The 12,324-nt window shown below is 42.9% G+C and overlaps 1 protein-coding gene across 1 annotated transcript in view; it reads left to right on the forward strand.

Moving 5' to 3' along the window:
- UBE2H (ubiquitin conjugating enzyme E2 H) overlaps positions 1–12,324 on the forward strand; it is a 126,828-nt gene that overhangs the window by 100,565 nt on the left and 13,939 nt on the right. The window contains exons 4-5 of the mRNA XM_007955400.1: positions 5,264–5,303; positions 6,538–6,590. Coding sequence (XP_007953591.1) covers positions 5,264–5,303; positions 6,538–6,590 — 93 coding nt within the window. The remainder of the gene's footprint in view (positions 1–5,263; positions 5,304–6,537; positions 6,591–12,324) is intronic.

Below are 12,324 nucleotides of genomic sequence, written 5' to 3' on the forward strand. Positions count from 1 at the left end.
GGGCTGCTTATACACAGGGAGACAGCTCAGGTGGCAGGAGTGTATGGAGCGATGGACACTGGGAAGAGGTAACTATGGGGAGGAAGTGGGACGGGAGCTGTTGCAATGTAAATTTTGGTCAATGACATGAGACAAAGTATATTATGTGAACTGCTGTATGAAAAGTGAATTTACTCTGTGAATCTTCACCCAAATCAAAATAAAATTTAAAAAAAAAAAGATGCATTAGGTAAACCCACCAGCCACTCCTCAGAAGGAAAGTTGGGCAATCTACTTCTGTAGTGATACCGCCTCGGAAACCAAAGGAGGTGTCTCCATGAGTCGGATACTACTTGACAGCAGTGGGTTGGGTTTGGTGTTTGGTTAAGCAGTAATTCTGGGTTCCTCCAGAATTACTGATCGCTTCTACCAAAGAGACACAGAAAAGAGGCTTTCTGGCTCGACAGTCATTCCTGTTATCTGTCTACTTCCCCCACCAAGTGCTGGAACTATGCCAGAGCAGAGGATAATTGTCCAAAAGGCTAAACAAAGGATTTCTGAGTTTATCTGGTCAGGTCACTGAAATTTGTTAGAAAATGTCTGATGTTAGTGAAATCTTAAATCTTGTAGATTAAAAATGACTTGCTGTTTCTACTTACTGTGTTCCCATAAAAACCGTTTTCAAAATATGTGCTTTTAAAATATCTTCCAAATAGTTCCTGGTTGAATGGAAACAAGTGTTGGGAAAATTCTCTTGTTGCAGACGTATTCGTTAGAGTGCAATGATAGCATTGCCAAAAGGAAGGAGAACGTGCCAGGGCAAACAGGCCCAGTCCTGAGAACAGCCCTTCTCTGAATTCCTCGCCTGTTCTTTCTCAGTCTCCCGGCCCCCCTCATCCAGAAGTTCCTTCTTGTTCATCATCATCCAGAAAGTCAATGGATTTGCCGGAAGTGTTGCCCACAGCCTGCCCGCCAACGGATTTCAAGGAGATACATGCCCCTTATCATTTATTTACTTTGGATTTTTGTTTATTTTTAAAATAAATACAGGTTTCTTTATAGAACCAGAGAAGTGAAGCAGCGTGCCCAGGACCTACAGTTAACAGCAGACTTGACCTAGAATCCAGGCCCTCTTTACTCCTTGGGTCTTTGCAGTGTGATTACACTCTTTCTTAGAGCCGTTGGAGCTACTAGTGTATCTCAGATGATGTTAGCAGGGCCACTGTGGACTGGGCTTCAACCCATTTATTGCAAAAGGACATGTTTACTAAGTGCTTTTTGGCCCTACTCTTGGCTTCAACCAAGCCAAAATCCAGCTTTGATCGAAAATAATGTAGAGACCATGTTGATTCCAAATGTAACCCTCCAGGCCTTGTACAATGAGGACAGCACTTTCATCTTCCAGAGACTATAAACGTTTGACATTTCTTATTCACTGTAGCTGTTGTCTTCACCTTCATTACGGCAGCATCATGTTGTTGAAGCCTGAGTGGTACAAAGAGTTAAGTGTTTGACTAAAAACCGAAAGGTTGGCAGTTCAGATCTACCCAGAAGGTGCCTTGGAAGACAGGCCTGGTGATCTTCCAAAAGGTCATGTTGTTGTGTGCCATCGAGTCGGACCCGACTCACAGCGACCCCTCCTTGGGTTTCGGAGGCAGTTAATCACTATGGAAGTAGATTGCCCAACCTTCCTTCCGAGGAGTGGCTGGTGGGTTTGAACGTCCAGCATTCTGGTTAGCAGTCAAGTGCCTTAGGCACTACGCTACCAGAGCTCCTGGCCAAAAGGTCATAGCCTTGAAAACCCTACAAGTGGTTCTGTTCTGTACCCGTGGGGTTGCCGTGGTTGGAATCGAACTTGACGGCAGCTAGCAACAGTTCTGCTGTAGAGAGATGGCCCTGTTCATTTTGCCTGAATCCACTATTCCTGTGGTCCTTCTTCCTTAGTGCCGAGGTACTGTGACCTGATGACACTGTCTCCCTAAACACTTTGTTTTTTTTAAGGTTCAAGTCATCTTGAAAAAAGTACTGTAAAAGTTGAGGGATGTGTGTCTGTATCACTGTTCTGGCACTAGGCTCAGTAGCTTCCTGTGTCATTCAACGACCTCTGGCAACCCTAAAGGGCCCACACACGCAGAACCCCTTGCCAATCTCTTTTTCTAGTCTCCATTCCCTTGTTTGTGCCGTTTCCGTTTCTCCAGCCTCTTTGGTGCTGTCATGCACTTTTCACCTGGCTGTTCAAACTGCGCAGACCCCCGTCCACTAGGGGCTTGCGCCTGCCTCCTTGGTTGTCAGTTGGGGCTTCCCCTGCATCCCATTCAAAATTCCAGTCCTCACCCCCATCCTTCCCTGCTCCTCCTCTTCACCATGTTTTCCTCTGTAACACTTGGTGCCTCCTAACACAATGTTTGTTTTCTAAAGAGCTCTCTGGGAGATTCTCAGCTATAGCCCACCCTGGGAACTTTTGCCCTCAGTGTTGCTTCATTGGGTACTAGGTTTGAGAGCTCTAGCAGAGGCATGGTTTCAAATAGCAGCAGCAACAAAGTTTAAATCTTATAGCTTCAAGAAAAATGGTTTTCACGTGATGGAGCCAGTCTCTTACGTGAAACCACGTGGTGGCCACACATTACTGTTCCCACTCTTTGGCAGGTCCCTTGGCCGTTGTGGTAGTGTTGTAGCCCTCTGTACGGCTCATCTTGGCCACGTGCTTCCTAACTGAGAATTTTCCGATTTTGTTTGTTATAAATTTCTATTACCAAAACAAGAGTGTTTAAGATGCAAGATGTCAAATAGAGCAATTGATCTGGGGACTCTTTGCCTTCAAAGGATTCTGCATTAGTTAATTGACGTACAGTTAGGTTTGCTATAGAGTGTGTGATGCTGTTTGTAAGCTTTTTATTTGAAGGTTTCCTTTTTCCAACTATTATAGCTATACATTATAGAAATTGTGGAGAGCCAGAACAGTAGATAGAAATAATGGTGTGTGGGGGTTGGGGAGAGGGTTGCCCAGAAATAACCACTGGGAAACACTTGTTTGCTTGCTTGCAGCCTTTTTCTTGCTGTGATCCTAGTTTTGGTACAGGGAAGGCAGGAGTTGGTGTGTGTGTGTGTGTGTGTGTGTGTGTGTGTGTGTGTGTGATGATTAGAAAACTACAATGCAGCAAGTGTCGCACTGAGAATTTAACACGGATAACATTTATAAGTATTTGCTTTCACTTTCTTGCCTTACGTGTGCATTAAAAAACAGAAACAAGTAATACACAAGCACGTTGGCTCTTTTAAAAGAACAGTGGTGTTCCAGATAAGTCACTGCTTACCGTGTCACTCCTAGTCCTGGTCCCTGTTCCCACTGTGACCTTGACTCTGCACCCTCCCTGAAATACTTAGTTTTATACGTGTGTTACACATGTTGGTCCAATAATGTTTTCTATACTTGTTATCATAGAGAACATGTAGTACTTCTTTGTTGTAACTTACCTAAACGGTATGCTGAAATGTCATTCTACAACTTGGTGTGGGGTTTTTTGTTGTTTTTACTCACCAAATTGATACATGATAATGAGCTCGTTCGTTACCTTTGGCTATATAGGACTGCCAGTATATGGATTTACCACAGCTTATTCATTTTGGTTCTTGGCTTTTACAAACAATGCTGCAACCTTCATGAGTCTCCTTGGACACATATGTATTAGTGTTTTTCTAGGGTCACATGGAACTTTTTATCCTTCCTTTCTCCTCTTAATGTTTAAATATGAACATCTCCATTGGCTTAATCTCTGTAAACTCCATACCTCTTAAATCTAGACTTTGAACCATTGTTAGTTTTCTGAATGAAAATGAGCTAGTAATTGTTCAGAGGGCTTTTCTTTTTGCATCAGAGTAATCATCATGGCATGGGTGCTCATGATCATAGTAGACAAAGCATGAACACAGCGTTTAAGAGCAAAACTTGGAGCCATGATTAGCGCTTGGCCTATCAGTAGCAGGTGAGGACTGCCGTACCCCCGGGGTCTTCATAATTATTCCCATCTTCTACTTGAGGGGAGTTCCGTAGATGTGTGGAGATCCCTTGGTCCCAGCTCATCCTAAAGACCCTCCTCCAATGCCAGGTCCTCTGCATCTCTCCTGACTCTTCCTCTTCTGCTGAGGAAACCCCCACCTCACCGTCTCAGCACTCCATACACATTGCAGTTATTTCTTCATGTCTCTTGTCACACTGCATACAGTAACCTCCTCAAGATGCCAGACCTTCTTACTTAATTTTTGTACCCGGAGGTGTTGATCAAATAGGTTTTGAATGAATGAAAAAGCACTTGTGCTGAGGGGTGGGAGGGGTAAAGGAGGGTGGGAGTGGGATGCAGTGATGGTGATGGTGACCTTAGGGAGGAACTTGAGTTTATTGGAAGTATAGAATGGAAGTCCTTAAAGGAAACGAGGTGACAGAGCTGACAGATGGAAGCTTTGATGTGAATCTCTGCTTAAGAATAACAGTTGTATGTATACAAGCTGACCAAATCACTGATTGTAAGTTAGAAAATCAAGTCCGTTTTCATTGTAATGTAAATATCAGTATATTTGTTAAAGTTGATCCTTGCTTTTCCAGGAATAAATTTAAACAAACAACTAAGATCCCTGTCAGATACAGCCATCTTAACATAAATTGTTTGATATATTTCACTCTACCTTATTTCTTGCTTGGCACAATTTTCATCAAAACTGGGTTTCCTGGGTTGAGTAGACTAGAGTTAAAGGAAACACTTTGGTCACTGTTCTGATGACACCCTTTGTGGTTTGGAAGGGGTGCTCCTTCCGAATTTGCCCAGCTTCATTCATGTTATGCACATGGTGTCAGAACGGTGCCAGTAAATGGACCTCAGAAGGAGAAGTTCATGTGCAGAACCGCCACGTTTGGAGATTGAACAATCAAATTTGGGGAGTGAAGTCAGAGGGAGGTTTCTTAAGCTTTATCGTGACACTAGTTATAAATCACTTAGGAATGTAAGGTCCCTTTTGGTGAGTAGAGTCGTGGCTCAAGCGAAAAATACGGTTATTTTGAATAGCAAGCTTAATTATTCCCAAAATTTGCTCATTTGATTCGTAGAACTCTTATGTATCTTAAGTAATTAGAGCTATCGGGAGAGTATAATTTATCAATCTTGAAAGATTGACAGTTGAAAGTCATTATTGGGGTCTAATCACTTTTTCCCAGAACTGCAATTGTTTGTAGGGGCTAAAACTAATTGTTTTCTGGATACTTTTTGCTGCTAATTAACATCTCTTTTTACAGGATTCATGAATAAAATTTTCCATCCCAACATTGATGAAGCGTAAGTAACCATTTAAAAATGTTTAAATCTTAGCAGCATCTGCTCTTCATTATTTTAAAAGTAGGAGTAGCACAGTATAAATGGTCAGTTAAACTGTAGAGACCTAGGGATGTGATATTTGCATCCAGTTAGTTCACATCCCACTATTGTGTATCTTAGGCTTTTCCATTATTGCCACCCAGGTCAAGGCTCTGTGCAGTGGCAGTCACAGATCTGCTTACAGTAGACACACTCGTGATTTTCAGCCTTTGCAGGATTGGAAGTTTTTTGAAAGTAAGGCAAACATACACGAATGACTGTAGCTTCGGTTTAGTTCATGGATCTTAATTATCCCTTTTCCTTCTATTATTTTACTGGTGTTTAAAAATGTGATAACAGTGCATCCCATTTTGTACTTGAAGTGCACTTGGACTTTTTATTTGTATTGTCATGACACTGAATTTTGCTGGTATGCACACACACGGATACACGTGCACACACACACACAAGGTATTCTGAATCCTGTGTGAGAAGGTTGTATACATACGCCACGCTTTGTCCTGTAATGCATTTATGGATGCGTCCTGACAGTGGCTATAGTCTCTTAATAAGCACAGTGCAGTTGGCAGACTGAGGAATTCAGTAGTGAAACAATACTTTTTCTCTAATGGCAGCCATATTCTAGTAAAGTATTTCTTGGTATTTTTTTCTCTTGGTACAGTACCCAACCCAGGATCACACCTTGCAATTTACTTGTCATGGTTCTGTAATTCCTTCCGTCTGGAACAGTTCTTCAGCCTATGTCATTTATGACATGGACATTTTTGAAGCATAGAGATAGTTATTTTATAGAATGCCCCTCAGTTTGGGTTTGTCTGATGTTTCCTTATGATTCAATGTAGGATATGCGTCCCGGCCCCAAAACCACAGAATTGAGATTCTGATCTCTGGGGAACACAGTAGGAAGCGCACAGGTCTGGGTGCCCTGTTGCCAGTGTTACCTCTGATTCCGGGCAGGTGAAGGTGGTGTCCAGTTTCCCCACTGGGTAGTTACTTTCCCCTTTAATCTCTAAGGGGGCACGTAAGACCTTGGGAGTATTCTGCCCCTCGTCATGCTTTCCCCCAGCTGGGATCCGTTTCTTTCAATGTCAGGCGTATGATTTAATGGTTTTCCTTGATAAATAAAATCGGTTGCCAGATGCATGCAACTGACTTTCTGCTTTTTAAAAAATACCATTCTTTCCATCTGTTTCAGGTCAGGAACTGTGTGTCTAGATGTAATTAATCAGACTTGGACAGCTCTCTATGGTGAGTTTGGCTGTGGAATGGTTGGGGGAGACACTGAGGCACTGCCTGAAGAAATGTGGCTTGGCTTTTCTGCTCCTGGCTAAGCCGTTTCGTTGTTGGGAATGGGAAGGGATTTCGAGGGCCTGAATGGGAAAGTTTGATCAATGAAAAAAGTGTTTTCTCTTAAGTACTAACTTCCGCTTAGCAGTGCAAGTGTAAAATCATCTTTGGAGATTCTAAACTTAAAGTAGAGTGATTTACTTATGTTAACATTTTATACATGTATTTATTCAGAAACACATTATATTCATGTTTATATGTGATACCTCGTAGTTTTAGAAGAACTCCTAGGATTGTCCCTCTGAAGCGAATGTGTTCAGAAGTCTGGACAAATTGTCTATTTAAAGGCCAAAACCTCCTTGTGAAGCACCAAACCAACCCAAACTCACTGCCGTCATGTCGATTCTGACTCATGGGGACCCTATGGGACAGAGTAAGACTGCCCCTTAGGGTTTCCAAGGCTGCCATCTTTACCAAAGCAGACTGCCTCATCTTTCTCCCACGGAACGATGGATGGGTTCCAATCATCTAACCTTTTGGTTCACAGCCAAGTGCTTTAACGGTGGTGCCCCCAGGGCTCCTAGCACAGTGTAGTGTAATTTGCCCTTACCTTCGGTGCTAAGTGGGCACCTCGGAGTCTTAGAATGAATCAGCACATGACTTGGGCAGCTCTGGGAAACACTGTCTGTGCTGGAGACTAGCATCAGACCTGCTGTCCTTGAGCTTATCACTGGGTGGGGAGTGGGGATGTTTTCAGATATTTCTGCTAATTTAAAGTTAATTAGGGATACATGACTAGGTCCACTCCCCCTACACACACACATTATCCTCATTCTTTGCACCCTCCTGTTCTGCTCTCTCCCCCCATGAACTTCCTGAGACCCCAGCTGGAAGTGCTCTCGGGACGCCCCTCCATCTTACAGCTCTCTTTGGTGGCCCACATTGATTTCTACCCTTCATTAGTTGTTTGTACCTGAAGCTTTTGTGCTTCTTGATTCTTTCCTGCCTGGAGTGCATGTCTGGTCTGTTGTTAAGTCCCAGGACTCCTAGCATAATGCCTGTCACCAGTGTGGGTTGAAAGGAGCAGGGGCATAAGTAACAGTTGCTGAGGGGTACAAGGAAAAGAGGAAAATCACGTTAGACTTGGCGTACCAGGGATGACTTCTTTTGTCGAAGAGTCCTCAGATGTTGTCATGGTTTAAGGGAGGCAAGGCAAGCTTGTTCCAACTACAACCTACAAGTCACCTTTGCCAGCCGTCCTTCCGCTACGATGATAATAGTTACTGAAGAAGGTTGGTCACCAGCAGCACACGTGTCTTGTTATTTATTTCCTCTACCTGGAATTATCTTCCTGATTGTGCATGGCTGGCACATTCTTGCCTCACCTCAAGCTTTACTTCCTCAGAGACACCTCCTTCCTGGTCTTCTATCTAAAATAACACCCCACTGCCTCTGAAGCGCGGCACCCTGTCTGAAGTAAATTTGAAAACCAGCATTTATTTTTCTTTTTATCTTGCCCTATTGGAGTGTAAACTCTCTAAGAGCAGGAATTTTGTCTTATTCCTGTCCATATGTTGATGCATACACACACATACATGCTTACATACATGTGTATATGTGTGTAGTTTCCAGCACCTAGAACCCTGCCTGGAGCGCAGTAAGAATTCAGATAGTTGTTGAATTAATGAGTTAAGTGATCGTGCCAGTTCTGTTGGTCAGGGGCGTTTGAAGGAGCTGACGGCGTAAAGGAGAGGCAGCGACAGGAGCAAACGTATACTCTGAGGTTGAGTAAACGGATTTCTTTTCAATGGTTTTGGTAAATGCCTCATGGCAGGCTGCCTGGAATATCTGATGTAATGATGATTTTTTAAAACAACATTCACATTTTAGAAATGCACATATCAAAATACTTCAGGCTGGTTCCAGTTACAGTGTAGGCAGTTGGACTTTGGTTGCACTAATTCTTTTACCGTTGACCAGAAAAGATCTGTGGAAGAGGTTTGCTAATTCTCAAATCCCTTATGTCTCAGAAATAGATTTTTTATTAAATAGCAGCTTTATTGCGTTATAATCCACATACATACAGCTCACTCGTTTAAAGTCAACAGTTCGTGGTCTGTAGCATGTTCGTGGATAGGTAGTGCCATCACCACAAATTTAGAACATTTTCATCCCCACCTCGGAAAGACCCCCGTACCCTGCGTCTGTCACCCACTTTCCCACTGATCCCCTAGCCCTGGGCAACCACTCATCTACTGTTGTACCAGTTGTGAACTTTCCATGTCAGTCAGGTAGTACGTGGTCTTTCATACTGGCTTCTTCCACTGAGCTGTGTTCTCATCGTTCAGCCACACTGTGGCATGTATCAGTACTTAATTATTGCTGATAACATGGCATTGTACACATATGCCACCTTTCGTTCATCACAGGAGAGACATCAAGGTAGTTTCTATCTTTTGGCTATTTTGAATAATGCTGTTATAAATATTCATATACAAGGTGTTGAGTAAACATGTTTTCATTTCTCTTGGGTATATACACCTAGGAATAGAACTACTGGCTCACATGGCAACTCATTGTTTCAGCATTTGAGGAACTGCCAGACTTGACTTTGTCTGCATCACTTTGCATTTGCACTAGCAGCATATGAGGTTCAGAACAGATTTAAAAGCAGAAGGCTAACACAGCTCAGGTTCCATCACGTTTACAAAATGTTAGAATCTGTTCTTGTATTACCTTGCAAAGCATTTAATAAATAACAGTAATTAAACTTTATTTGAACGGAAAACAGATTTCAGCATTATGTGTGTATGAGTTATGTAAGTGTCCACAGTAGTACGTAGTACTTGAGCCTGGAGATACTAACACTACAGGTAAGTGTAAGAAATCAAAGAGAGAGATTTTAGGGATGGAGTCAAGGTATACTGACCCTGGGAGAAATGTTTTGACATTTTGTTGAAAATTCAAACTCTTCTCAAGAAAACGCAACATTTCTTCCATGTAAGATACCAGTAGCAGATAAATGCAGTCTATTGAAATACTGGCAGGAAGGGGCTCCGTGTGACCTTAAGATGTCCTTCAGACTTATCTTGGGACCTAAGCTAAATTTTACAGCAAACTGTTAAAACCTCTGGCATGGAAGTTTAGTTCATACTTGGTGGATTCTCAATCACTTACTTTCGGGCAGTGATTCTTGAAAGAATCTTAGTTTAAAGGACACAAAAATTTAATACTAAATGACTAATAGGAAAAAGTTGGCACATTAACACAATGTCCATCTGAAAAGCAAAGTGCTTAGCCTGGCGACTGGAAGTGTCTTCAGCATCTCCACTGGGCAGTATGGTCAGGAGCAGGGAGTTGTATGTGAGATTCCTGCTATTAGCTTTACCCCCGGGTACATACCATACAGTGGGTAGTCATACTCATGCTATAACAACAGTTCCCAGCTGAAATTTCAGATTTCCATTTATCAAAGCCTGAAGTTAAATAATGTTCATGTTCATAGCAAATTTAGTTCTCTGTTCTCCCTGCCTCCCACAGAAGAAAATTGATTTCTGGTAGGCCATCTGACACAAGATTACTTCTGTTTTCAGTCACCAAGTATCAATGCCATTTCTTCATTTAGAAGGTTAAGATTGGTACGACTATAGTTTATTCACTTAGTAATTTTAAATTTTATGTTACTTAACCTTGCCAGAGAGCTACTTACGGTAGGTAGTGCGGTTAATGTTGTAAAGATGCTTGTCATCAGGATGTCATCTGTTGAGGAAGTTATCTACCGTCACTCTTGTGACACTCAAAAGGGAAGTAGCTGATGCCATCCCACGGTGGATCAGTTTTGGCTTCCTGCACTATAGCATCCTTTTTTTACATCCTTTCCTGCTTTTCCGGGCAGCAGCAATAAACGCTTTGGAAAACTTAAAATGCAGCAAGCCTGCTCCAGGAGTCATAGCTCGCATAGCGGGGGGCTCTGGACTCCCGTTTCAAAAATAGCTAATTTTAAGGACTGATGGGAGGAGAAGGGTGAGGTCATTGAACCACAGGTAGTGGTTCAAGCTCCCTTTCTGTTTGCCAGTTTTCCCTTTTAATCTAAAGTATATTGTAGCTACAGTTGACTCTTGGGCTCAGGTGCCTTCCTTACAAGACAGCTTTCATCGCCTTCCCGACCTTCTGGGCCATGTGCACTTGACCCCTGCAAACTGAGCTTCTCTCTCCAGCTTTCATTTTTACTCATTTCTTGACTAACTTGGTAAATCACTTTTTCTGTGGATTAAGTTGTAGACAAGTGAAGTGAGAAGCGTAATTTTCTCACAGAATCGGGCAGCTTAAAATTCTTGCCCTTAGGGCTGGTAGCTAACGGACTAGATACCCCTACTCTTATTTTGCTGGTGAAAAACATCAGCATCAGGAAATCACTGCTCCTAGCGGAATCAGGAACAGAGAAGAGAAGTTGGCCACAACCAAAAGACTGCTTGCTCTAGAGACTTTGAGATTAGACAAGAGAAACAGTTAAAACACAAATTTATTTCATAGACAGTCCTGTAGCCTAATGGATTTAAGCTGCTAAATAAATGTAAGGTCTCCCATGTTGGAAATCCTCCTCAGCCAGGTAGCCTGTGAATCTTCCCAGACTACTCAAATTTTGGCCAAAGGTAATTTATCTTAAAATAATGCTTTGTGTTGGGTGAGTGTATGCTATGTCCCTAGGCATTTTAGCGTAGTTACACAGACAAGAAGTGTATGTATCTGTCTGCATGGGTGATGAATTGACCAATAACTACGCTTCACAGAGGCTTGAGAACTTGGTATTGACCCACCTGTGTTGGCATCTCAGCTCTGGGCCTACCTTTGGAACAGCTGGATGTTGCAAGGCTTCTAGGTAGTCAGGTATGTTTGGGATTTGATGGTTTCAACAAAACTTCACCCCATGACCCACCTTCTTTGTCTTTGGAGATGTTCGCATGTGGTGGTGGTATGTTGCTTGAGAGCTTAGTCAGCTAGACACAGAAAAATGTGGATTTTGCTTTGTGGATGAGCAACGTGATGGAAATTCATTACCACATTCACTAAAATATGAAAGGAGAGGGTCAGTGAGGAGGGGGACGACCCTCAAGGAGATGGATGGACAGAAGTGGCCGTATACAGCGGTGGGCTCAAGCACAGCAGGCATGTTGAGGACGACGTAGGACCGGCAGCGTTTCGTTCTGTTGTGCGTAGAGTCGCTGTGAGTCGGCGCTGACCCGACAGCACCTGACAACAGCCGCACGTTCACTGGAGGTCAGCACCACACCTGTAGGCTGGTTTGGGCTTTGTGGGTTGTGGGACAGAGCCAGCCAGGCTGTGGCTCTGAAGGACAGCCTCAGCTCGTGTTCTGCTCTCATTGGGGCTGCGGTTTCGGAGCTCGGTCTGGAGTGTGTGGAAAAGCTACCCTGCTTGGTTTTCTCTTCCTTTGTGTGTGATCACTGTAGGTGGTCTTCCCCATGCATGGTCACTTAGCTTGTAACTGCATGAAGTTATCTCGTTATTCTTTCTGACATTAGGACAACCTAAATTACTGGCTAGTAATTAAACACTTAACAATGAGTTTTAGTATGAGCCTCAAGAATACCCAACTAGCTAATTACATATTAACTGCCCTCATTTCTCGAAAGTTAATGACAAATCCTATTGTCATGTTTTAGCTTGCAGTCTCTTA

Source organism: Orycteropus afer, unplaced genomic scaffold (assembly GCF_000298275.1).
Source record: "Orycteropus afer afer isolate SDZICR_OR568_19922 unplaced genomic scaffold, OryAfe1.0 scaffold00501, whole genome shotgun sequence".
NCBI lineage: Eukaryota > Metazoa > Chordata > Mammalia > Tubulidentata > Orycteropodidae > Orycteropus > Orycteropus afer.